This window comes from Argentina anserina, chromosome 6 (genome assembly GCF_933775445.1).
Source record: "Argentina anserina chromosome 6, drPotAnse1.1, whole genome shotgun sequence".
NCBI classification, from domain to species: Eukaryota; Viridiplantae; Streptophyta; class Magnoliopsida; order Rosales; family Rosaceae; genus Argentina; species Argentina anserina.
In genome coordinates this window covers 24705918-24733170 of record NC_065877.1, presented here as the reverse complement: position 1 = coordinate 24733170, position 27253 = coordinate 24705918, and the positions used below count along the sequence as shown (strand labels likewise).

The 27253-nt window shown below is 35.5% G+C and overlaps 3 protein-coding genes and 1 pseudogene across 3 annotated transcripts; 2 read left to right on the top strand and 2 right to left on the bottom strand.

Moving 5' to 3' along the window:
- Positions 1-377: 377 nt before the first annotated feature.
- On the top strand, positions 378-1714 carry LOC126797143 (phosphoenolpyruvate carboxylase kinase 2-like; annotated as a pseudogene).
- Positions 1715-10970: 9256 nt separating this feature from the next.
- LOC126799557 (probable inactive nicotinamidase At3g16190) lies at positions 10971-13391 on the top strand. The gene is made up of 5 exons (XM_050526783.1): positions 10971-11118; positions 11204-11317; positions 11552-11786; positions 11881-11997; positions 13039-13391. Exons 1-5 carry the CDS (start codon positions 11047-11049, stop codon positions 13125-13127), a joined length of 627 nt encoding a protein of 208 aa, XP_050382740.1. The 5' UTR covers positions 10971-11046; the 3' UTR covers positions 13128-13391.
- Positions 13392-14403: 1012 nt separating this feature from the next.
- On the bottom strand, positions 14404-18618 carry LOC126798865 (AUGMIN subunit 4). The gene is made up of 13 exons (XM_050525940.1): positions 18358-18618; positions 18237-18284; positions 18044-18148; positions 17256-17606; positions 17000-17099; positions 16564-16609; positions 16028-16121; positions 15854-15925; positions 15672-15730; positions 15405-15473; positions 15283-15334; positions 14843-14920; positions 14404-14760 (listed from the first exon to the last, which is right to left on the bottom strand). Exons 1-13 carry the CDS (start codon positions 18487-18489, stop codon positions 14683-14685), a joined length of 1284 nt encoding a protein of 427 aa, XP_050381897.1. The 5' UTR covers positions 18490-18618; the 3' UTR covers positions 14404-14682.
- A 2359-nt stretch (positions 18619-20977) lies between these two features.
- On the bottom strand, positions 20978-23697 carry LOC126799967 (vacuolar protein sorting-associated protein 54, chloroplastic-like). The gene is made up of 5 exons (XM_050527228.1): positions 23072-23697; positions 22870-22953; positions 22359-22779; positions 22036-22189; positions 20978-21700 (listed from the first exon to the last, which is right to left on the bottom strand). The coding sequence occupies exons 3-5, from the start codon at positions 22676-22678 to the stop codon at positions 21602-21604; spliced, it is 573 nt and encodes a 190-aa protein (XP_050383185.1). The 5' UTR covers positions 22679-22779; positions 22870-22953; positions 23072-23697; the 3' UTR covers positions 20978-21601.
- Between the last annotated feature and the right edge of the window lie 3556 nt (positions 23698-27253).

The window sequence follows — 27253 nt, the reverse complement described above, 5'->3', positions numbered from 1 at the left end:
ACGCAAGCTTAATTCTTTGAACACGAACTAATGGATCGGAACTATGAACGTACGTATCATCAACCCGTAAGAGCTGAAACCTAAAGAAACACAACAGGCATGGAATCTAAAAGAAACATGCATGTAATAATCGAATTGAATAATGTTTTGTTCTTTATTAGATAAAGGGAAGTTTCCATATATTGAGTACGTAGTATATGGATGTAAGAGCTAAAACCTAAAGAAACACAACAGGCATAGAATCTAAAAGAAACATGCATGTAATAATCGAATTGCATCATGATTTGTTCTTCATTAGATAAATGGTTTCCATATATCGATCGAGTACGTATATATATAGTACGTACTCCGCAATCCGCATTATAGCAATCATACACATGATTGTTCCTCAGCTCTCTATAGCTTTAGGTGTCTTTCTGGGAATGATTGCACTCGAGCACAAAGAGGTCCCAGCTTCAGACGCGCCTAACTGTCCCAGCTTCTAGGGTTTGCCATCGTAAGGCTGACGTCTACAATGCATCAGCAACGGTGCGTTTCAGACTTTCAGCTGATGAAGATGAAAATTTTCTACGGAAGTACGTACGTAAGTACGTGCATGTTCTCAAGGGGTGTTGGTTAAATCACATCCTTCTTCCTACCTCCTGCCATTTTCCGCGGCTTTCATAATCAAGTGTGAATGACGAGGTTGAAATTAGGAAATTTTATATAAATCATTGATTGAGTACGTAGTTGTATTCATATTCTAAGATTTGATTCTAAGAAATAATGACGAAGATTCCCAGGCCTTAATAAATCATTGATTAGTAGTTTTCATGTCCTGGTTATCAACTGATATAGCGTCACTACTTAGAAAAAAGTCTTAAACGACAAAAACAATTCGTCATTTAAGAACAATAGTTGTCGCATAAGTATTTAACTAACGAAAACTTCATCGTTTAAGCTTTGTCGCCTAGGAGCCGTGGCTTAAGTATCTATACGAAGAAATCACTGCTTATGTCGTTTTAGTTATAACATATACGACGAAAAGTATTTCTTCTCTCAAGTACTAAAACAACAAAAAATGATTCACTTAAGCGAGAAACACATCGTCACTTAAGTGTTTAGACATTTATTTTTTTTAAAAAGATTATTTTAGTCATTCAATTTCTAAAACTTTTCATTTTTTTGTTTTTATTTTCTTCTAGTTTTATGAAATTTTCATTTTTGCAATTAATACTTTTTTTTTCAGTTTTTTTTCTTCCTCTTAGCCCCGATTCGGCACCATCCTCTGCGCCTTCTCTGTTGAGTCCGCCGTTGTCAAGATCAACGACAAAACCCTCCTCACCGACGACACCGACCGCGCCTGTCTCGAGAAAGAACCCAAGATCATGACCCTCGTGTCTCCCCACCCCAACATTCTCCAAATCCACAACGTCTTCGAAACAGAGGTCCTCGAGCTCTGCAACTCCGAGACTCTCAACGACAAGATTACCCACCACAGAATGGGGGTGATCCACAGGGATCTAAAGCCGGACAATTTGATTCTAGAAACAATCTGAAGCTGGCCAACTTCGGGTCGACGGAGTGGTCCGATGAGGGAGGCTCCATGGAAGGTGTGGTGGGGACGCCGTACTATGTGGTGCTGGAGGTCTTGATGGGGAGGATATACAATGAGAAGGTGGATGTGTGGAGTGCAGGGGTTATGTTGTATATAATGTTTGGTGAAGGACAATAGTGCACGGTGCAGTGGTGGGCAGAAGTCTTCTTTTGAAGGCGGAGGCTGAAAATGCTCTACTTAACAGAAATAATTTGGGTAGATAAGAAGGTCCATACATTAAAGAATTTTTGAAATTTTTTGGGGATTTGCCCAAATTTTTTAAAAAATAATTTAAATTTGTCTCAAAAATTAGGCGGAAAGCATGACGCCTAAAATTTTGAGACTTAAACGACTAATTCTATCATATCGACGCCTAAGTTAGAGATCATTCATTATAAGTAATAATTAAGAAAATCAACTGTCATAGTCATAGTCATAATAAGGAAAAAAATCATAATGTAATTTTCATATATTGGTAGCATGAGTCACTAAATTACATAATTAAAGTGTGTCATACTTCTTGATTTGAAAATCCCTTATTTTCAAATTAGCTTAGTCAATCAATTGAAAACATAATATATATGGAATAACAATGCAACTAATTTATTTTAGGAATAATTGAAGGTCCATAATTGAATTATATTTATATAGATTTATTCTTTCAAACACAGTATCTGAAAAAGAAAATATAAAATAATTATTAGATACCTATTCGGTTTAGGAAATATCATGTTCAATAAAATAAAATAAAAATTTGTACATAAATTTTGATGATCCATAATCAGAGAATAATATTGCCTATAATTTGGGTGTCTATGGATCCCGCAACATTAAATAGTATACGAGTTCAAAAAAAAAATATCATATGTAATAATCAAAAGGGAAATTCATGGTTCTCCACAAGGGTATAAAATATAGAAAATAATTGAAAGCAATTTAGTTAAAATTATTTCCTACAATAAGAATATAATTATGATTTTATTTATACGACAAAATATTTTGTTGTATAAGTTAAAAAGATCCGTTGGTTAAGTTGACTTATACGACAAATTGTTCACCGTTGCGCATGATTTAACCTAAACAATGAATATAAAATAACAAATTGGTTTCGTCACTTAAGTACTTTCTAGGGCGAAGAAACTACATTTTTTCTCGTGTAAGAAACGTCAAAAGAATTACGTCAGTTTTCTCATGGTTATTCTAGTGTTCTTTATGTAATTCAAATATTACATCGTGCAAGTCTTTCATTATTTTGTAAACTTTCGCGAAATATATGTTCCTCAATATTTCCAGATAGCTGATAGCTAGCTGAGCTGACTAGTCGGCCTTATATATATCGAGATATATTCAAACTTGATCAGCTGATCGATGTCAATATTTTCGATCATTATATAAATAGTAACACAGTTCATTAAACTGAACAGGTGAATTTGCAAAATAATTTGGATAATAGTTTTTAAACATGAATATTGTTTTGCCGGGTGACTGTAGCTTCGGTGGAAAAATTAATCACTGGTCTTGACTTTTATTGGGCTTGAGTCTTTGGTATCAGAGCTTTAAGAGTTGTAAGTAATTAATTTCTGCTTTTTAAACCTCTTGGTCCCCAGGTGGAGGCTCTGCCTCCTAAGTGTGGATCCTAAGTTGATCTATTTATTAACACTCCTCAATGCTCAATTGGTAGGCCTAGCCTCCTAGAGTGGTCCTTGAGTTGAATCTTTAAATCCTCTATTTATTGTGTTATTTGTATTTCTGTTTCTATTATTAAAACTTTAGGAATTTACTTCTATTTATTGGGTTTCTGAGTTTCCTTCTTCTCCAACCAAACAATAAGTTTTCAAGGTCCAAACATTAAGTCTCGAGTGAGGCATGAGCGGAGCAGGGAAGAGTGTTATTCTTAGGTCTAAGTATTTTGAAGTCAATTTTCTATCATTTTAAGCCTAGTTCCAGATCCCCTTCATCTAGCACAATGATCAGACTTTTCAGATCCAATTCAGTCTCCTCTCGAGGGTCTAGTTTCTCTTTGAATAGGATCTCATACGTTGTTAATGAAGAACAAATTGAATATCAGTCAAATGATAATATTGACCCTAATGATTGGAACATACCTAGAGGACATACCAGTGAAATTTATAGAAAAAAAATAGAATCTTGCACCTTTTAAAAGAGAACACCACATTAAATCAAATCAGTAGAACAAGTATACACCTTAAGTAAACAACATGAAACCTGCCAACTTCTCAGTCCTTATTCAATTTAAAAACATCAGAAAGATGATCACCATTTCCTTCATATTGGCTTAGTTCAAATTGGTATTAAGCCTTTAACAAGGCTTGGTCTTAATGCCTCCATTCTCTTATGCTTAAGAGACGCAAGGTTTACCAACTTCACTGACAGTACCCTTAGTTTAATCGAATCAAGTATTTTTAATGGACCAGTTCACTTCAATTGTTTCCTAGATTTTCAATCAGCTTAAGTGATCCTCATATTTTAAAGACATTAACTTTAAACATTAAGACCTCAGGATACAATATCCTTGAAAGAACCCAGCCTCTTGCTTTAATCTATCGAATCCATTACAAAGTTACTGGCACAAATATGAATTTTCAAGCCATTAATAGAAGTCCTAAGAGCCAAACCTTGTTGACTCAAAGCAGTCAAAATAATGCAAACATCACTGTTCCGCAAACTATCAAATGGTCGGATGTCCATCTTCCGGCTGAATGCTCTCTTACCAATGATTATCAACCAATAAATACTCAATGAAATCTTTCTGATTTAGATTCTATTCATCAATACAACGATGGAACTATAAGGATTAACTTCCAAAATTCAAGAATTAGCGAAACACCAAGAATTCAAGAAATTGAAAATTCATCTTGGCATTCTTTTGCAACTACCAGACACTCATTCGTTGGCTCAACTATTGCAGATTGAATGTCTCGCCTTGATCGTGACATAGAACTCGATAATGTTATCAGAGAAATTTGAATAACAGAATTAGAAGAACAAGTTCAAAATTTAAGAATTAACAGTATAAATACAAATGAACAAGTCAGTTACCCAAATTATACTGAGATTGAAAATCATAATAATACAACTGTTAAAGACAGACAAAACTCTCTAACATCTCCAACAACTTCAGATTTTATTGTAGTTCCTCCAAAAAATTCTCATATAAATATGTTTAGTTAACCATTCAAAATCAATTATTCTAGATTAGATACTCATTTGGATGCTAGAGAAAACATCCTTAGAAGAAATCTCTTTAGGATGAATTTTCCTTTTGAAAATCAAAGAAAACAATTATTTAAAGATTGGCAAAACTTTGGTAAAAATACAAAACCTGAAATATTCTTTCTTGATTTCCTAGACCAACTAAATGAACATAAAAACATTCAAACTTTAACAAAAACAAAATGACAAACTGTCGTACCTAATTCAATTCAAACTAACACTATTTCTTCTAGTCATCTACCTTTATAAACTATAGTTTTTAATCATAAATCATGCCCAGTTTTAGCATCGTCTTTTAAAAATCCTTCTGAAGATCCAAAAGTTAAATAACTTTACCTAGATGCTAAGAAAATTATGGAACAAAATAAGTACACAAATAATTACTTAGTTACCATTGGAGAACAATTAGACAAAATAGAAACAACACTTGATCATGCTACATCTAAAGTTCAGATTATACCTAATCCTAAAGCAAAATGTCCTATAATTCACTCCAACAGTAAACCGATTGTCACGCCTGCAAATTCAATTCAAAAAATAGAAAAATTGTTAAAAAATCTAAAAAATGAACCAAGATCATCTAATACAATTTCCGTAATCAATACGAAACAAACTTCTAATTCTACTTCTTATAACAATTCAACCATAATTTCCCAATTAGACAAAGCATTCCAAACTTTGAATATTAATCGAATAATACGGCCAAAGAAACAACACTCCAGAAAATTGGACTGAAAGACCACTTACAATAGATATTCAACCCAGCACTCATTCAAATATACAATTTTCAGTTTCTTCTGACAAAACATATGAATGAAACACTGATAATTTATCAGAACAAGAAATATTAAATAAAATAACATCACATGTCTATGGCAGAAAATAGTTACATCACAAATCATAACTTCACACAACCCGAAATTATTCATATTCTATCCTCTGAGTTCACCGGAATGCTGCATTCTTGGTGGGAAAAACATCTCACTCGTAATGTAAGGTCTGATATTAAACATGCAATACAATATGAACCGGATGGAACCTAAATGTTTGATGAACGTTGTAATATGGGTATTTCAGATGCTATAAACACCTTATTCTGTACAATCATTCAACATTTTATAGGTACTCCGAGTCATATCACTTCCCGAATTCATGATCAACTCAGTAATTTAAAATGTCCAAATTTAAGTGATTTTAAATGGTATAAAAATGTTTTCATATCTAGAGTGATGCTAAAGAAAAATTCATAAATGGTCTTCCCAAACATTTTGCACATAAAATTAGACAAGTCCTCAGTAATGAAACATGATTTATTAATTATGACTCTTCAACCTATGGAAACATAATTACAGTTATACAAAAAAATGCATGAAAAAAATGTGTATTCATATGAAACTAAATTCCCAACTAAAATCAGAAAAGAAATTAGCCAAGTATGGGTTGGGAAATTTTTGTGAACAATATGGTTTACCATCATTACCTTCCTCTAGACGAAGAAAGTCATTCAATAAATTTATTCATCATTCAAGATCTATTCGTCACAAACCTTATTTTCACAAAAGAGAAAATTTTGAATCAAACAAATTTTATTCAAAAAATAAGCCAAAGAAAATCTGGAACAAAAAACCGAAATCTTACTCACAGAAAAGATCTTTTGATAAAAGTAAAACGAAATGTTTTAAATGTCATAAAACCGGTCACTTTGCAAATGAATGTCAAGTTAAAACTACAATAAATGAATTAACACTTACACCAGTTGAAAAAGAGAATCTAATCAAAGTATTAGAATTAAGAAATACAGATTCAGAGAATAACATAAGTGAAGATATGAAATCTTTATCAGTATCCTCTTTTTCCGAATCAGAATAAGGATCTTCCCCCTCCCCAAAAATCACTTTTGGCTGCAACGATGCTTGTTGCAAAACAATTAATGTTCATTCTAAACAAGAAGAACAACAAGAATTACTAATTGATTTAATTGCTAGAATTGATAATCCTGACTTAAAAACTGAGTATCTCAAAAAATTAAAAAAATTAATTACCCAAGAAAATGTTAGTAAAACTCCCCTACCAAAAGTGAGCCTTACCTCAACATTTGATAGGTTTAACAAAAGTAAAAGAGAAATTACCATCCAAGATTTATAACAAGAAATTAAGAACATTAAAATAGAAATTCATGCTTTACAACAATCTCATTCTAAGATTATAGATGATAATATAAATATTAAACAAGAATTATACATTATTAAAATAAATGATGCATTTTCTAACCTAGAAAACCCTCTAGTTAATAAAATATTAGATGAAGAAAATAAAATCCTAAATGATGAAGAAGCATCTGAACAAAATATTCTTAGTGTTATTAATCGTATTCAACTCAAAAAATGGTATACCACTGTGCAACTCAGAATCAAAGATTTTGAACTCACGACAATAGCCCTTGTAGATTCTGGAGCCGACCTTAATTGTATCCAAGAAGGTTTAATACCTTCAAAATATTTTGAAAAATCTAAAGAATCTCTCATTTCAGCAAATGGTTCAAAAATAAATATCAAATATGAAATCCTTAGAGCACATATTTGCCAGAGTAAAGTTTGTTACAAAACATCATTTGTCCTAGTAAAAGACCTAACTGATAGGCTCATCTTAGGTCTACTATTTATTATCTTAATTTATCTTTTCCTTGTTTATTATGATGAGATCATTACTTAGCCTTTTGACGAACCAGTCAAATTTAATTTTCTTTCAAATCTTGAAATTCATACTCTAAAAACATTACAAGAAAATTCAGTTACAAAAACTATCAATTGTATTCAAACAAAAACTAAACAAATTAGTTTTCTCAAAGAAGAAATTAATTTCAAAAGAATTGACAATCAACTTCAAGATGCCACTCTTCAAAGTAAAATTAAAAATTTTGAAGAAAAAATAATTAAAGAACTGTGTTCTGCTCTTCCTACGGCTTTTTGGCATATGACAAAACATATCGTCTCATTACCATATATAAAGGAATTCAACTATAGACCATTAAATACAGTCCTTGAATGGATTAGATACCATATTCCCAACAAAAGAGATTTAATCAACATGCTAAATAAATCAATAGTTTATAGTAAATTTGACATGAAATCAGGTTTTTGGCAAATCCAAATCAATGAAGTTGATAAATATAAAACTGCATTTGTTACTCATTTCGGCCATTATGAATGGAATGTGATGCCATTTAGTCTTAAAAACGCTCCCAGTGAATTCCAAAGTATTATGAACGTCATTTTTAATCCTTACAGTCACTTTTCAATTGTGTACATCGATGATATCCTAATGTTCTCTCAGTCTATTGATCAACATTGGAAACATCTTCACCAGTTCTTTTCCATTATAAAAAAACAACGGTTTAGTGGTATCCGCTTCAAAAATAAAACTATTTCAGTCAAACATCAGATTCCTAGGATTTAATATCCATCATTTACATATCCAACCCATTAATCGAGTTATCCAATTTGCAGACAAATTTTCAGATGTCATATTAGACAAGACTCAATTACAAAGATTTCTTGGGTCATTAAATTACATAGCAGATTTTTATCAAAACCCCCGAAAGAAATGAAAACCCTTATTTGACAGATTAAATAAAAACCCTCCTCCATGGACTCTTACTCATACATCTATAGTCAGAGAAATCAAGAGTCATGTTAAAACATTACCTTGTTTAGGAATTCCTCTTTCAAATGCCTTTAAAATAGTTGAAACTGACGCTTCCGATATAAGATACGGTGGTATACTTAAACAACGAAATTCTGCTAGCCATCCCGAACAAATTGTCCGTTTTCATTCTGTATCTTGGAACCCGGCCCAGTCTAATTACAATACAATCAAAAAAGAAATTTTATCTATCGTCTTATGTATCAGTAAATTTCAAGATGATTTATTAAATCAAATTTTTTTAGTCAGTGTCGATTGCAAAAGCGCGAAAGATGTGTTAGAAAAAGATATTCAAAATATTGCCAGTAAACAAAATTTTGCCAAATGGCAAGGAATTTTAAGTATTTTTGATTTTGAGATTGCATTCATCAAAGGGAGTGATAATCATATCCCAGACTTTCTAACCCGAGAATTTTTGCAGGGTTCATCATGAGATGGTCCAGCTCTCCCGACTTCCACAGGGCCAGAAAAGAAATAGTGAATCTTGAGTCATCATCACCACAAAAAGGCTCCCCAGTAAAAAAAATGAAATAAAAGATGAAAACCCTAAGTCATCCTCATCTCTTAGTCTTGTTCCTCATGCAGGTCATACTCTCCTGCCAGTCATAAATATATACAGTCCACTAGGAACTACTCTCAGTCAACTAAGCCCAATTACCAGTCAGCCTTAATCAATGAATATGATCCTTTCAAACTCCAGACAACTCCACCTCCCCCGACATTTGTCCATCATCCAAAATCATCACCTTATCAGTTTAGGGCTAGAGAATTTTGTTTCTTTGCTGAGCCGTCCCTAATACAATTAAAATCACCAATTGCTATGGCCCAATCAACCATTATCCTCCTGGTAAACCATTATCTTTCTACCAAAATTGTCTCACTGCTTCTGAGTCAATCTCAATTAAAGCGATCTATGAAAATCAAGATCCAATAAAGAAAATTTTGTATCATTCCCTTTATATTAAAAAAGTTATCTCATTATCTGATTGGGGTTTTGATGCTTTTTCAAAACACCCAATCTTCGAATGTACCTATCAAGATTACATTGATGCCTGAAATAAAATTTTCCTCCATCAGAAACAAGATTTCAGTCATTCCTGGTTTATCAATTTTGATAGTAAATTCATCCGCCAGTTCCTTTTATAGTTCAGAGAATAGTGGGAGTACCATGGTGCTTCTTATGATATTCTTCCTCATACCCTTCAATCAGCAATAAAGAAATTTGAATTTTCAGTTCCCCATACTATTTGCGAAGACAATTTTGAGCCAACACTCATGTTCATATCTAAATACAAAATTCCTTGGATCTTAAAATGGAATTACGACTTTCGCAATGAAATTTGTATTTCTAAAAACTATCTAGTTAAATGGTGGGACAAGTTCAACACTGACAAAATTCTCACCCAATTGAAAAAGAATTCGCAGATAATCCTGTTAGTCAAGTTACAGTCAAGACAGCTCCAATCAATCTCCAGTCAACACATGGTCAGGTCATAATCAAGTCCCACCAGCCGTTTGCAATAAACCCACTCCAGCCTAGCACGGCCCAAACACCATCCTCCTCCAGTCAGAAAAATAAGTCAAAAAAGTCTACATCTTCAAAGTCAACCTCCACCACAGCATCAGAACTACAAAAAGGCTGACAAACTCATTCAACAAGCAGTCACTCTATCACAACAGGCTGTTAATCTTTCAGAAAATAATGAAGTCGAAGATAATGAAGATAATTGCTCCTCGTACATATATATATATATATATATATATATGAGGTTTGTAACATTTGATAAAAATGAGTTCGCCGATTAAGCAAATATATATATTATAGATGTACAAGGGCAAACTCAATCGCGCCGCCTATCTCAGTTGCTCGATCTACATGCAACAACTTGGTAATTAAGGACTACTCACGTACTACTGCCGCTCCCATCGTTGTTAAGCAAACACCGCCGGCCAGGGCACCACCGGCGACCAACAATGCCCGCGTAAGTGAAGTAACCCGATCTGGAGCCTTCCACTCCAACCATAGCCACCTACGTGATCCAAACCCAATCAAATTCGTAACTAGATCGAAAAAAATAGAGGGCGTCCATGGTAGTACGACCAAAACATAATCGTAATACTCATGCTAGCCTTGCGTCTGAACCACCTACGTCCATCACCCTACCGCTAAGAACCTCTCCAAACAGTAATATTGAAACGTACCCTTCATGACGCCATAATTCGATCCCTGAATCTAGCTAGCTATCAAACCGTGATCATAATTCGTGGCTGGTCTGTTCCTTTCTACACATGATTTTGACGTGTAGAACCCGCTTCACTGCTAATTCAATTCTCAAACATGTTAGTTCTTGTCCACATATATACACCAACAGAAGAAAATTGCTATTCGCTTACCTTACATTTACCTTGGCCGTTACAAATCAGTGATCACTATTGCCGACCTATCGACAAAGAAAAATACAAAATTGAAACACGAAGCCCAAATTCCTGTACGGGCCTTGCCCACCAAAGACGGAACAATTTATGCCGAACTGATGTGTTCTCTGAAACACAGAAACATGGGAGACGAATTCAAGCACACAGCTGTACTCGTCATTGACATGCAGGTTTCTCTCCCTCTCAAACTTTCAAGCATCTAATTTCTGTTGAACTTATACCAATATGGGTTCCATATGTTGGTTTCTTCTACAGAAAGATTTCATAGAAGGGGATGGTCCTGTGCTAGTGAAAGGAGGCAAATCCATAGTCCCAAATGTAGTAGAGGCTGTTCGAATCGCTAGGCAGCGTGGCTTCCTCGTAGTTTGGGTACTCAAAAGTCAAAACTAATTTCTCTAAGTCCCATTAGCTGAATTTCTATTTTATCATACTGAGAACAATACTAATTTTGTATACTCAGTAAGACCTTTTTCTTCTTCAGATTATTGTTGCCACTTACAGAAAAAAAAAGCTCTTTATTGTTGAAAATGTACTTGAGCGGTTGAAATTTAGTAAAAGAGTGTATTTTTGATAGAGTTAAGCAATTCGTGAATTTGGGTTTAGGTTGTGCGTGAACATGACCCACTAGGAAGAGATGTTGAGCTATTTCGCCGGCATTTGTATCCTGCTGGGAAAGAGGGTCCAACGGTTAAGGGAAAGATAGGTGCTGAACTTGTTGATGGGCTTGTGATCGAAGAAGGGGACTATAAAGTTGTCAAGACCCGATTTAGTGCATTCTTTGCTACACACCTTGATTCGTTTCTTAAGAGTAATGGAGTGGACAGTCTGGTTGTCATTGGTAAGTAAGACATCCAATAAGTCCTGTTTTGATTATTGCATGGTGTTATTGTTATTGTTTTAGAGGTGGTAATCTGCTGGTCTTTTGATTTTAGGTGTTCAGACTCCAAACTGCATTAGGCAGACTGTGTTTGATGGTGTAGCTTTGGACTACAAATCTGTTACAGTTATTGTTGATGCCACAGCTGCTGCTACAGCTGAAGTACATGCTGGTATGTGTTTTGACTGCTTTCTGTATTTTCTGATAGTAATTATTGTGATGTATCTCCAAAAATTTATTTTTCACAGCTTCAGTCACTATCTCAATAGGATCGTCCCTTCAAAATAGAATTGTTTGACCTAACAATCATTTTGGGATTGATTATTTAATGCTATATTGGCCTGAAGCTTATTCGGATCACATTGAAAAACTTAGCATCATATTTCGGAAACTGATTAATTGATTATAAGATTATGTGACTCATATCCTTTATATAATGAGGGCTGATTTAGATTACTAATACGATATCAGTTCTTAATTGGGTTTGGTAATTAGACCAAATCTATTGTTAATTTGTTATTCATAACTGGGCAGGTAATGCCTTATGTAGCCATTTTTCTTGATTCCGAGTTTGCAGTGTGTTAGGCTGTTAGTGTAGAGAACTTGGAATACCAGGATATGATTTTAGAAATGGTTTGGGCTCTTAAGTGTACTGAGCTGGATGTGTTGAGAAATTTTGCTGGTCTTCTATATTGCTACTTGATCTAATCATGCTTATTTAAAACAAGTCTGAAAAGAGATGAATAGTATCGAACAAGACATCAATAAGCTCTGCAACTCATAAGCTCAATGTGTACAATAGTTCTAATTCTCACACTTCCTATACTTGTGCAATCTCCCAGAGTAGCAGGACAGAGAACAAGAACATATCTTATGAAATATCTCAAGTAAAATAGAAAACATAAATAATGAGATACATGCTATTCTTTTCTTTATTATTCGAGCCAAGGAAAAGAATTTAACAAGACTTTGGTTCATGTAAATGAGTTTATCGAAACATTTCTTCCCTAATTTAATTTGCTTGAAGACATCTCATGCTGTCTGATGAGCCTAATATGCTTATTCCAGTGAAGTATGCTGTATTTCGAGTAAGCTTAAAAGTTATGCGAGTGTGCTTGTTTCCAACCTTCCATCATGTTCTGAGTAGCAATTTTCTAGTTATACAACTTTTATGATGATTCCATGACTGACATTTCCCAATTTTGTGAACCAGCCAATATATTTGACATGAAGAATGTTGGAGTTGCAACACTAACCTTACAAGAATGGTTTGAATTGGGAGCCTCATCCTCAATCTGTTAACCACTACAAATCCTTGATTTGGCAATAATATGGTCATGTATAGCTAGTGTAGACCAATGAAAGATTTTGTTCCTTTAGTTTGATTATTTACCATGCATAACTTTTGAGCAAAACCAGTCTATAATTTAGATCTACACTGGCTTTGATGCAAGGAAAAACAACACAAGGAAATAAATAAGTCTGCTGGCTGATGGCTATGCAAGCAATATATGGACAGTTATCTTAAGTTTGCAGATCTGCTTGGGCAGATTCATTTTCTCTTCATGTTTCTGGTTCCTAAAATACCATCGCTTTGAGCTTTTGTAGCTCCATGGCAATATTCATTCTTTCTACAGAGAAGAAATAAGGCAGCAAATCTGTGTATTCATATTTGTCTTTAATTTATAACTAGAATCCCTTCTGTTACAATCAAATATACTGATTACAGTGCGGAGATAATGAATCTAGTCACTTATAGCGTCCTCTAGAAGTTCAAACTGTTAGTTAGGATTGCCTATTATTGAAATGAAATCTAGACGTATAATGAGTTATCCATCTAGCTTGCAGAAATTAGCACCTATGGAGTTTGTAGGAAAATGTAGGTCGTGTTTGATTGGGCATGAAGCAGGCTACCATGGGAGATATAATTAAGACTACTCAAAAGAGTGGCATGACATCTTTCATTAGGTCCCCAATATTGTAGCAATGTATGCTTTTGAGATGATGGATTCATGTCGAAATGATCTTCCTCGAAACTCAAATTCATGCTCGAATAGCAAGTCCGGATTAACCAAGACTGATTTCGACCTAGTGTCTCCATCTTCACCTGGGGAGGCTTGTGTTTAACCTTCAAACTCGGTGATATCTGCTAGAATCGTAGTGACTGTAAATAGGTTGTCACACGCTGGCTTGGTATGTTTATATGGAAGGTTTCAGTCTCATGAATCATAATTGCTAACTGCCCATCTTTAAGGTCTTCTGGAACAATATTTGCTATAATGAGTTAAAGGGGAACTATATGGAACAGTTGTTCACACAAATCATAAATGTTGTCTAATGCAACCTACTAGTAAAGCTTGTGCGGTCAGAGATCTTGAACAAGAAATGAACTAAACGTCTTACACGACTACAAGTCATCTAAATCCATAGATCACTGTTGTACTACATCTGGATGTTGTAAGTGACGATACTTCAAGAGGAAAACTTTCAGGTAATCCCAACGAGCAATTCCACATGCATATTTCGCTAGCACATGTTTGTATTTGGATTCATGGAACATGTGAAGAGCGAGCAAGATTGATTTCCTTTACACAATGCTAAGCAAAAACATACCTCTTCAGCAGATGCATTTGATCGAGACCAAGTCTTTACACACATAACTCTGCAACTATTTTACTGGGTTGATGTTCTTGGTAGACAGAATTGTACATAGGAGTGATCAGATTGGAAGCCAAATTTCTTACGTGTTTATAATGCAACAAAACAATCAGTAAAAGGTGATGAATTGATTTGAGGCTTGGCGACTACAGCAAAATAGGATAATTGAGCTCACAACACCAAATGGAAACAAGAGATACTATGCATTTGTGTGATCAGGGAGACGTCTTAGGTCCATTTCAACTTGTTGGATCGTCCATTGCATATTTTCCAATTTCTGGAAGGGAAAAGTACTAATGTTAAGAGCTTAACCCATAAAGCAAGTAACGGACATCAGTATCTGTATCTGTTGTTATTACCTTCACAATATCGTGGTACTGCCTTGCAATTGTATCGAAGTGAGGATCAACACCCTGATACTCTCGAAGACGAGTAACCTGATTGGAAAAGACGACTTGTAAATTAATAATAAACTTTCCAGGATTGCCGTCAAAAGCAATAAAATAATGATCAACTCAATTAAGGTGGACACATGTAATCAGGAACAGTTGACTTGACCATATCTTCACTATAAACATTAGCAGAATATCAGCTTGCATAACTATACGAGGAAGTGGAAACCAGAAACAATCAAGAGAGAAACTAACTAAAAAGGAATGCCTAGAAACAGAATTACTAGGTCTACAATATTCCTACAAGCTGTGGAGATTGTTACAATCACCTCCAATATCTCAATGTTGAAACATAAATAACCATACCGCTTTATTAGGTAAAACATATAGGGATTAGAATAACATACTGCTTTATTATAAGCCAAAGAAGCTTCTTCTGTAGCTTCAAGAAGATATTTCCTACAAATGAGTTTAAATTATTAGAATATCTTACCTGTAAAACACTATGATTTCAAATAGTGAATATTACCTTATTTTATGAAGGGCTGGTATTGATTCGTTAGTATAAGTTTCAAGAAGTAGAACATTCTCCAGAACCCTGAAATAAAATGGGGAATATTATAATTAAGTAACCAAACAGAATGAAAAAGCATAAATACATTTAGTGGTGTCCAGTGAAGTTTCTTAGTACAAGGAGTTTTGTATGTAGTCTCCTTATAAGCATAAATATTATAATTAACTTCACAAATATTGCATATCCAGCAAATACAATAAAAAGACAGACCAGGCAACAAACCTCAATTTTGCACTCATAGTCTCACACCTTTTGCACAGCCATGTTTTTCGCAGATCCTCCTATCAACATTACATACAACAAATGTTCCGGAAAGCTTATGATCATGGGAAACAGTATAGATGGTAAGAAGTCTCTGTAATCAACAAAAATTTCCTGAAATTATATGAATCATAGGTGCTTACATATTTATGTTGATGCTGCAACTTCAAATCTTTGACAAGCTTAATAAGCACTGCCAGTATCTGCTCTAAGACCTAGTTTGTTCAGAAGGAGTTAAACGCCAGATATCCTCACAAAAAAAAATGCATCCGGTATGGAACAGCAAAAACATAAACATCAATTGAAAATTCTCATACGTTATAATATTCAGCAAATTGTTTATCTGCAGAATATAGATCAACTTGAAGAGCTGCTTCATCCCTTTCCATCTCCTCGATTATTAACTTGACCCTGACAATAATGCAAAATGCAAAATATTGAAGATCACAATGTTACTGAAATATTTAACAGTGGATTTGAAAAAATTAATGATTCACAAGAAGCAAATGTAGTCATTGCAGTTAAGAAAACAACAAAATGTAAAAATAATTTGTCGCGCACATATTTTGCAACACTAGCTTAATAGCGTGAAACATTAGTTTGCTGACAACGTTTTGAAAGAAAACTAACTATTTTCTTAAATTGAAACAATAAAAACGCGATTCTTGTTAGCCATTGAGTGTGTAAAATTTTTAAAGTTCTTCTCCGATATCAGTTTATCACTACTCATGTTGGCTGCTAGTTAAGGCCTTTCTCGTGTCAACTAATATTGTCAAATCCATGAAATATTTATCACTCCATGTAAAAGGATCTTGTCATAAAATAATAATTACATTAGAACAGTAACTCGAACCTTTCTGGAAGTCGAGCATTTAGATTTTGATGTCCAGATGATGAGTCTGCAACAGTAAACCATTGGTATTAATCATGCTGAAAACCTTTGTGCTAGTGTACATAGATAATCATTTACATAGTGCACCATCCAGTTATAAAGTTCATGTTTAGTTTATTAAGTGTCCAGTATATTTGCAAACTCATCCACCCTCATGGCCCCATACCAGAAAGAGAAAATGCATCTGGTCATTTTCCCCCAACAAATATTAAGCAAACTAGAAATAGTCCATCAATCGTCAATAGTTTGACACATGATGATTTGACTTTTACAAAAACTGAATAAGTTGTGAGAAGTAGAAAACGATATGTACATCATCCAGATTGAACTGGATATGGATTCAGTTAATGCATGCGTTGGAACTTGGAAGAGAGGAATGAGAGAAAGACAATCATACCAGTATCACCCATTGTAACTGCATCAGCTAGCTTATCACATTTAGCTTGCAAACGAGCCTCAATCTCACGTGAAAGAGACACCTGATATTCTGTCATATCCTGCAGTTGAAGCATCATGTGTTAAGACTTAAGAGAGCCTAACAAAGGTTAGATTTCATTATTCACAGATTTTATACAGAAAATAAGCATAATAATATTAGAATAACAAATCAAAGATAACTGTTTTATTAATCAAAACCAGAACTGCCACTGTACCGTGGAGAATGGTGTCTGCTGTAGCTGTGTTTGCCATAAATAAGCAGGTGTAATTCCAAGAAAACAATTGGGAACACCACCAACTCCAGGATCCACAACATCAGAAGAAGCACCAAGTGATAGATTGTTGTTTGCTGCACCACTGGTGCCAGTTGCAGTAGTATAGCTGGTTGAGTTGGAACTTGAGCTGATTGTAACACCAGTGCTAGTACTATCAAGAGAAGTCCGTGACAACACACTGCATTTCTCGATTTCTTCCTCATGAATTTCACCATCTTTAGAGATCAGAGGAAGCCTCAACCTTTGAGCTGCTTCTGCAACGATCATTCGATGCTCTAATGTCTCGTACATCTGATATAGACACAAAAACCCCCCACTGTAATAAGCTTTTAGACTACCCAAATGCCTCACACACAGTAAAATATTACTGCACATTTGAGCATAGATTAAGATTGAAATAACCTGTTGTCCAGCGCCATCCCATAGTAACTACAAAATTGGCCTAGCGAATCTCATTTTAGACTATGTTTTACTTTCTGTTATCTTGTACTTACAATTGAACTAGTAGAACGAAACCGTATAGTTTAACCAGACAAATGGTTCAATTTCACACACTAATATCGCACATAGGAGCCCCCCGGAAAGTTAAGTTTTCATACACTACAGAAATGAAGTTCCTTGGTAAAAAAGATCATGACTTGACATGTGACACTGACACAAACATGTTCTGAAACGCATTTCAAACAGAACAACCTACGAATTTGGAAAATCCAGTGGCAAAATCGAACCTGAGGAGAGTTGTTCAAGCCCAAGTCTCGACTTCCTCCAAGGTTAGCCACCGAAACCGCTTGGTGGTACTCTTCAACCATCGCCATTGCCTCACTGTACAGTGCCTGCATCAAGATTCAGACTCTTTACAAAACCCACTTCCCAAAATCAAAACTTTAATTAATCCAAACCCAAACATTGAATCAAAATCACCATTGCTTCCAAGTAACGCAGTCTCTCCTTGCACATTTCCTCCCTGGCCTGCACCAACAACAACATTCAACAATCATGGGTTTCATGGTAAAGATATTTACGGCAGAGGGAGTGAGATTACGAGTTGGAGGTCGTAGTGGGCGGATTTCGAGACGAGGGAATCATCGGGAGCCAAGCAGTGACGCTCCAACTGATCAATGACTTGGGTCAAATCGGCAGGCAAGGTTTGGCCTTGCAGGAGTCCCTTTACCATTTCCTTTCCTCCGGCGAGATTCAAAGCTGTCTGGGTTTTGCTTGTTTCTACTTTCAACCAACAACAACGAAGAGACAGAAAATTCAAAATCTCATCAGACCGGTCTTTGCTTCCACTACCAGCAAAGTGGTTTATACACTCTTTTTTATTTTATTTATTCATCTCTGAAATTTTAAAGCCTTTGCCACAAATTTATCAAAACTGACTAGTCTGCCACTTTGTGATCTTGCAATCACATTCACACGTATAAATACAAGGACAATCACGTAAAAGCTTAAATGCTTCTGCAATGTGTTATCATTCGTAGTAAGCAGATTTACATAAAACAATTATCCACTTTTACAAAAAGAAATTTTATATACATCTCTTAATACACATCTCTAATATATTAGAATTTAAATGAGATTTTGTAGTTATATAAAATACCAAAACAAACCTATATAACAAATAAGGAAAATATTGATTAAAAAAATAAAATACAAAAATCAAAATCAATTTAGAAACTAATTAATGTGAAATTGAAAGAGAATTTAAAATGACTCTTAATATAATGGAAATTTTGATGAGAAAAGTAATTAGTCGATTCATTTATTTCTTTTTACAAATTAGTTCATAACTTCTTTATATTAAGAGATTATGTTCTCATGAAATAAGTTATTTGGTTCTTCTTCATATGAACATACTGTCGATCAACAAGACATTGAAGTGTGTGTTTTCATTTTGTTTAATTATTATTTCATGTTGAAATATTTAAAAAACAACAATAAACTTTAATTAAATCTAAGAACAACAAAAGAATTCAATATAGATATTTATTTTATTTGTTTCAAAAATGATATATATATTTTTTAATTTCTGACTTTCACTACTGTAAAATAAAATCAAGACATTTTCCAAATGAGACAGACACTACAAAGATTCACCGTTAGTAGGAGGTATTCGGTTCGAACCCGGTCAGCTCGTGAATAACATTCTTGGGTATCTAAATTGGTCCTACACCTAAAGTGGTAGCTCCTACACCTAAAGTGGTAGCTCACTCCATCATTATTTATTGGTTTACCTAAATACATATGATATGAGTTGCTTCACATCGTATCTGATTCACAGTCTTTCATTAACAATTTAACATGTTTGAAGCAGTAAATTGAGTGTGTTCCCACGTGAATCAATTAACTCCTTTAATAAGATTGTTATTAAATAGCGGATGTGAGAGTTTTATTAAACAAATATTTTGAATGATTAGATGCAAGCAAAAAGCGTTAGGCGACTAGCGCATAAATGACTAATTAGGGACTAGGCGGTTTTATTTCATTTATCTTTTCTAATGTTTATTGCATATAGATACACTAAAAAATATTATAGGTTTTATAATGTTCGAAATGAGTATTTTTACTGAAATATGAATAGCATGCTTAAGAACAATAAGTCAATGAGTTCTTAAAATTTAGGAGTTAGAAAACATAAAAGAAATATATAGTGCATAATTGTCCAACTGTCTAGGCTTCAATTAGACAGACTAGTCAGTTGATTAGGTGGATTAATTAGTTAATTTTCAGTCTAATACCTAGCTTCGGGAACTAGTTATAATCGGCACAGCGTGGCACCACCTAACGCCTAGACGTGGATTAATTGGTCCTAGGTGGAGATTTTTAGAACCATGATTAGATGTAGGTATGGTTAATAAAACCTCGCAAATCTTCCTCACGCTCTTTTGTGTCATGAGATCATGACATAATTAATACATGAGGCTCACTTCTAATTAGACAACCTCATTTATGTTTTGTTTAGCTGCACAATGAGTTTTTTTTTCTACCAAAGCAACTAATCAATTTGACAATCGTCCAGCCAAGTGTATAAAGCCTCTACATTTCCAGCATATAACTTCATTCATTGCGTTAGTTACAGATCATGCATGGTTAAACTCTACTATAAATTTAAACTTATTCTTATGAATATACATTCAGAGTTTCAGACCTTCAATCAAACCATCAATAAGAATTACAACTTTAGTGGAATTACTATTTGCACCAGCTAGTTTAAATTCTACTATAAACTCTACTAGCTGCAGCTTGTCACACTCCGGTTTAACTCCGATATGAAGGAATGAAGGGGAGAAGAAAAGATGTGTGAGATGTTCATCTCTAGTAGTCAGTATATATTATTTTGTGATAAGTTGTTAATGAATCATATATCTTATACTTATTTTTTTAGAATAAGTGGCTGATAAGTAAAGTAGCTGAGTGTTTGATAAACTGGCTTTTATAAGTGGTTGTTTGTAACAGAACCCATGAGAATGTGTTTGGTAAACTCAAACTGGCTTATATTTTTAATTTATCAAATGACCAATTTAGACATTTAAGATAATTTTGTATGAATTATTTGGTAATATAATGTACTCAAGTATATTATTTCCGTAACATTTTTTTTAACTTATTTAAAGACATTATGATTATTATGCGACATTTGAAAATAAACATATACATATTAGACCAGCAAGTACAAGTAATTGCTAACAATTTATAGTCAAGAAAAAAAAGGCAATGAATAATTTATGATATTGATTCAAAACATCTACTTGAATATGAATAGATGTATACATGTATTCACTATATAATGTAAGATATATACATATTGAATACATCTATTCAATACATTGACAAAAACAACATACAGTTACTAGAGGTCTTAGAACATCTTCAATGAAAATGTTAAAAGTTGTTGTCAATTTAAATTTTTCAATGAAGATGTGAATTACAAGAGAACTTGGAGCCTGATAGTCGGTTATTCTCTTCTTACAATAGTATATGGACAAAGGAATAACAAGCAAAGCAAAAACAACAACATTTGTGACAGGAGCAACAATCGAAACTATGTTGGGCCCTTTTGATGCATTTGATTCAGAAGTCCCATTCCCATTAGAACCTGTGCATGTCGGAGAACTCGTTGATGTAGAATTACTCTCTGGCGCAGGGCCCTGCTCAGATGGATTACCATAAAACAAAGGATTCTCATAAACGACCACTTTAACAGTGTCCACAAATTTCGGCAATGGAGGGGTAATATTATTCCCAGTTAATGTCAGAATAGGCTCCCAAGTCTCAGGGAATAACTGTTAGTTATAATAACCTACGGGAATAATAGCATATGTGAAACTAATGACTTGACTTGCCAAGGCCAAGTGTTTAGAGGTGATTGACTTCAGACCAGATACCTGCAATAGCACATATGATCTGGTTTAGTTACTACATGCATCAGAAGAAACCATTCGATAACAAACGAAGATATGCAATATCCTACTATGAACAATGAAAATGATCAAGGTGACTAATAAGGTCCTACAAAATTAAGAAAGGGACTGTAATAACTATAAAAAAAAGGTTGATGACTTATAAGGTCAGAGAAGCAGTTTAATTGTTGAAACATGTGCACACATAAAAAATAAAACAAGATAACACAAGGAATTTTACATAACTGTACTCACTATCTATACGACATTTTTATAAAGTAATTGGATGTGCATGTCAACAGATTACTGTAGAAATTTACCTGCATGGCACTAGCACCAAGAACAAGCTGACATGTTCTTGTATTGAAAAATTTTAAAATTTCAACGATGCGATGAACAACTTCTGAGGACAGTACTGGAAAAAAGTTGTTCATATCAATGTACTCTGACAACATCTTTGTCAATATCAGTCCACTGCAGAGAAAAAATTAAAGGAACATGGAATTACTGACTGATACAATAAACTAAAACTCCAAATAGCGCATTAGCTTTACCCAAAACACAGTATCAGCAGTGTATACTGTATAGAGTAGATTTAAGAAAACGTATAAAAATAAAAACACAGTTCAACAAGGAAACTAACCAGTTCACCATGTGAAAACCAACACCTTTGTACGAAAGGGTTTGGGAAGTTGATTTTCCCCTCTCCTTCATGTTGCTATGGTTGTTCTGAGCCACAGAATTCGTAACATCAGCCTTATTTTTTTCAGCTCCATCAGCAGAAGTAGACTTACTCAGTCCAGTTATATCCGTAGATAAGTCAGTTGAACTAGTTCGCTTAATTTGCTGTTCTGTGATTGTTGGTCTTGTATCCACCACATCTGAACTACTGTTGCTTCTGGCCACCCCAGTGTGGTTTGTTTCCGAACTACTATGGATAGCATCCAGGTTCTCAGTTACCATGCTTCAGAACAAAATAATGAAGTGACAATAACCTGAAATTCATCAGGGACATCTACTTCCACCCACGTTTCTTGGTCTAGAACTGCCTTAATATTTGTCATCTAAACATACCACGGTGCAAAACAGTTACCTTACAATACCATACTACGTGAAACTGAAATGACATACGAGTAAGCACAGTTAGAACTAACCCGTGATTCATGCTGATAATCGAGGAAAGCCTTTGCCTGTGACTGTAGTGTTCCTCTAATGCTAAATCATGGCCTTCCCCCTATCTGCATACGATTGGTAAAATTGAGATGCATAACACATTGTCTAATTATAAAACTAGAAACAAATGGAAGATGCAGCAAAAAGGAATACAAGTGGAATAAAATAAATAAAATAATTTACCTTCTCGGTAGCAGTTATAAACTCTTGTGTGATATTATATATGCTCAAAAACTCCTGTAATCTCAACTTTGGATGAAGAAGAGCACGAACCCCAAGTAGCTTTGCCCATCTTCCATGAGCACCATCACATGCTGCAACAACGGCTTCTGTGTTTTCTCGTAACACATCAGCTTTGTTTAGAATCAATGTTTCAGACCAACCCTCAGCCAGCTCAGAAGGGTACTCCAACTCCCCAAGAAACTCAATAAGCGCGGTACTTCAATTGGGAGACGACATTGAGAGAGGGGAGGGGCCCACTGAAGTGGTTGCGATGGAGGCCGATGTTGGAGAGTTGGGAGAGCTAGTTGAGGTTATGGGGAAAAGGTCCAATGAGGCCCTTGGACTTGAATCTGGGAGACTCTACTGGCGGAGCAGAAGACGTGGTCCCACTTAGGAGGGCCGCAGGGGTCGGAGTTGTCGTCGGGCCAGTTGAGGAAGTCGGAGTTGACCATGTTTTTCTTGAACTCGTTCAGAATAGCGAGGTCATTCGGGTTTGTGGCGTTGAAGGTGACTGAGAGGAGGGGAAGGAGGAGGAGGTAGGGGACGGTGGCCATGGCAGATCTGTGGAGGGGTGAAGCAGCGGCGGGGAAGCTTCATAGAGCCATCAATGGCGGGTTTTGGGAATGAAGAAATGAGAGAGAGAGAGAGAGAGAGAGAGAGAGAGAGAATGGCTTGGGTGAGAGGATTGAAAGGTTTTTTGTGGCAATTCGTCGTAATTGGTTGAAGGAGATAAGGGTACCCATTGGTATTACGAAAATTTCATTAAACTACAGTGTCCTCCGCTACAGTAGGCACCGTGGTTTCTGCTTCTAAAAGGAGGTTAAGGGCAGCTTCTGCTTTTCGAGCTTAAAAGCTATGGCTTTTAGAAGCAGCAAGTGAGAAGCTGATTTACCAAACACTTCTCTTAGATTAACTTATATTCGCCGGAGATAAAAAACTTTACCAAACATAGCCATACAATTTCCGATTGATATTAAGCTACTCGGGAGTAAACCAACAACATATTAAGTTATAACAATTCTAGAAAGACCTGAACAACAATTCAAATTCCAAACACACTTGAGGCTTCTCCACTCACGCACACTCTCCCTCTCTGTATATATATATTTCACTTCAAACGCCATTCCCCCCCTCATACTTTATCTCTCATAACTTTTTCCCCCCTTCTTATTTCTCCACTCACGCACACTCTCCCTCTCTGTATATATATATATATATATTTCACTTCAAACGCCATTCCCCCCCCCCATACTTTATCTCTCATAACAGTTCTTTCCCCCCTTCTTATTTCTCCACTCACGCACACTCTCCCTCTCTGTATATATATATTTCACTTCAAACGCCATTCCCCCCCCCACCCACCTCATACTTTATCTCTCATAACAATTCTTTCCCCCCTTCTTATTTCTCCACTCACGCACACTCTCCCTCTCTGTATATATATATATATATATATATATATATCACTTAAAACGCCATCCCCCCACCCACCTCATACTTTATTTCTCATAACAGTTCTTTCCCCCCTTCTTATTCCAAGTGTTCAATTGAATTCCAAATGTCTAATCTAGCGAAAAAGGTCATGCGAATGATCATATTGACTCTGCTGACTAAGTCCGTGGTGATCAGAAATAAAGCGGAGCTCGGCATCGAGGAGGGTCCAAATCAATCGATTTGGAGCAAATCGGAGCCGGCGTCGTGGCTCGCCGTCTAGGTGAAATAAACTTTCATGGTGAACATTATAACATTATAATAGACAAGTAATTAAGTTACCAAAATCGTTTCACCGGGCGAAAGCAGACTCCCCTCTTTCTCCCCCATAATTTCCTCTCATCCACTCTGGTCTTCATAAATAACTCGGCCTAGACAGTGTACGCAGCTTGAGAAATAGCAGCCGCTTCCTGGAGGGAAATCTTTAATGACGAGAATGTAAGTACGTGTCCAATCGGAACAACAACATAGGCACCGACAAACACAATGCAGCACACTTGCGCGCAAAGATAATTAATCAACTTTTTAATCATTGGCAGATTTAGGATGAAATGGCTACCCGGGGGATTGTGACCAGAGATTGTGACCAAGCACTCTAATCCCATACAATCCATACTTGCTCTTGATTCCTTCATTCTCCAAACCTGTGATCGGAGGCGTCTTCTCGACAATCCTCTCCTCAATATCCGGTTGGTTGACCCCGACGTAATACACACTAACAAGTATCTCGTTGGCTTTGGGTACTGGTCTTGGCACTATCTGCACTTTGAGCACCTCATGTTTGCCTTCAGTCGTGGCAACTATGGCGTGCATCAACTGCTCCTTCTAGCCAAAGGCGGAGGAGGATGACGAACGACAACTCAATATCACTATTCCTTTCATCTTTGGCTCTCTTGGTAGGGTGGGACTGCACTACACATTTATTCATGGGCATGTTTCATTATGCCAAAATATCAAATAGACAATAGTTGGTAAACAATGCACGGTAAAAAAAACTATTGTCCGAAAACTTAGACAATAATTTCAAAATAAGCATTGCCTAAAATTCTAGTGCAGACAATAGTTTTATAATTATCATTGACAAATCTCATGGAAGACAATGCTTAATATCTTGCCTCAAAACACATTGCCCATATTTCTGCTAAAGACAATAGTTTTGTAAATGGATATTGGCTATACCGAAATTGAGGACAATGATTTTCTTCTTTTCCAAACTATTGTCTGAACTGCTTCAAACAATATATATTTTACAATAGTTGGTTGAGAGAGGTTTTGATGCATTGTCGAAAGAAATGACCAACAATGCTTTTTATAACCATAAGGGCATTCTTGTCTTTGTGCATTAATATAAATCGAAGTTGAGTTCTCACTAAATTCACCTACTCTCCCTCTGTCTCTCCCTCTCCCGATTTCCCTTCATCATGTAACCCTAAATCCAACCCAAACCACCTTCTCATCCTAGGCTCCTCGACCGCCCCATCGCCTCCGGTCTCTACTCCATTCTAATCAACAATGGCCAACCACATCTCCTCAAACGCTCCTCTTCCTTCCTCGACCAGATGCTCCACCTCTCAGACCCAAAAGTCATCGCCTCCGAGCCGCGCCGTCTCCTATACCCGCTCTGTCCTCACTGCCTTAGGCCGCTGCCCCATCACGAGGCCGTCAACACCACGAGGACCAAGCTCGCCGACATCAACTCCACTCTCTTCAAGAAGCTCGAGGACCTCGTCCTCTCCTCCCACCAAGGACCTCGTCCACTTTGACCAATCTAATTTTGGCATCACAGATTTATATTTGGGTTTTTTTGGTGTGGCCCTTTAGCGTTCTGAATTTTGGGTTTCCATTTTCTTTTGATTCTAGATTCTGGATTCACATTAGTTATTGGGTATTTGATTATTGGATGAATACTAATTGGTAGGGCGTAAGGGGAGGAAGCTACTAATGCTGATTACATCTTCTGATGGTAAGTCTTAGTTTAAGATTTAGTTGTTGTGTATTGCTTATGATTTTCTTGTACTTGCTAAATTAAACACTATATGTGTTCTCATAGTTTTAATTTGCTTACAGGAAACAAAAGTGGTAAATTGGTAGTTACACCATTAAAATTATCATGGAGAACTTTTGCATAATTAACTTCGTACATGGAGTTCATATTTGAACTTAAAGAGCTGAGTATCTCTCTCTCCCTCTATTCTCATTTGGAATTATTTGTTTATCCGTATCAATGTATAAAGTATCTAACATGTACTACTCTTTCTGCTTTCTTAGTCATTTATGTTATGATGTTCAGATATGCTTCTATAGATATGAATATGGATTTACTTGCCTAGTATGAAGTTGTCTAGATGAATTGGCTTTCATCCACATGATGTGTATGTCTGCAATATGAATATTGAGATTGAGCTAAGGTAGTCAAAGAATAAAATAATTGAGCATTCTCTAGCATGTTTGTTGCTGCATATTTTCTGGATACTAATTATTTCAGTGAGTATCATGTCTTTTCCTTCCCACACTTGGTATAGACCATCATATTACCTATCTTTTAAGTCCAGAAGCAGCACCACTAAATAAGGTAGCCTGCCGCACTTGGAACCTTTAGTCTTGGTGAAGCTGTAACTTTAAATGTGTCATCTAAATGAGGTAGCCTCCTAC

Coding starts and splice junctions, on each gene's coding strand:
- LOC126799557 (XM_050526783.1), top strand. CDS start 11,047: ATGTGTTCTCTGAAACACAGAAACATGGGAGACGAATTCAAGCACACA. Junction 11,318..11,551: donor GTGGCTTCCTCGTAGTTTGG/GTACTCAAAAGT, acceptor ATTTGGGTTTAG/GTTGTGCGTGAACATGACCC. Junction 11,787..11,880: donor GGACAGTCTGGTTGTCATTG/GTAAGTAAGACA, acceptor TTTTGATTTTAG/GTGTTCAGACTCCAAACTGC.
- LOC126799967 (XM_050527228.1), bottom strand. CDS start 22,678: ATGGTAACTGAGAACCTGGATGCTATCCATAGTAGTTCGGAAACAAAC. Junction 22,190..22,358: donor GGTTTTCACATGGTGAACTG/GTTAGTTTCCTT, acceptor TTTTCTCTGCAG/TGGACTGATATTGACAAAGA. Junction 21,701..22,035: donor TTGGTGCTAGTGCCATGCAG/GTAAATTTCTAC, acceptor GTGCTATTGCAG/GTATCTGGTCTGAAGTCAAT.
- LOC126798865 (XM_050525940.1), bottom strand. CDS start 18,489: ATGGTAAAGGGACTCCTGCAAGGCCAAACCTTGCCTGCCGATTTGACC. Junction 18,149..18,236: donor TGCGTTACTTGGAAGCAATG/GTGATTTTGATT, acceptor ATCTTGATGCAG/GCACTGTACAGTGAGGCAAT. Junction 17,100..17,255: donor AGCAGACACCATTCTCCACG/GTACAGTGGCAG, acceptor CTTCAACTGCAG/GATATGACAGAATATCAGGT.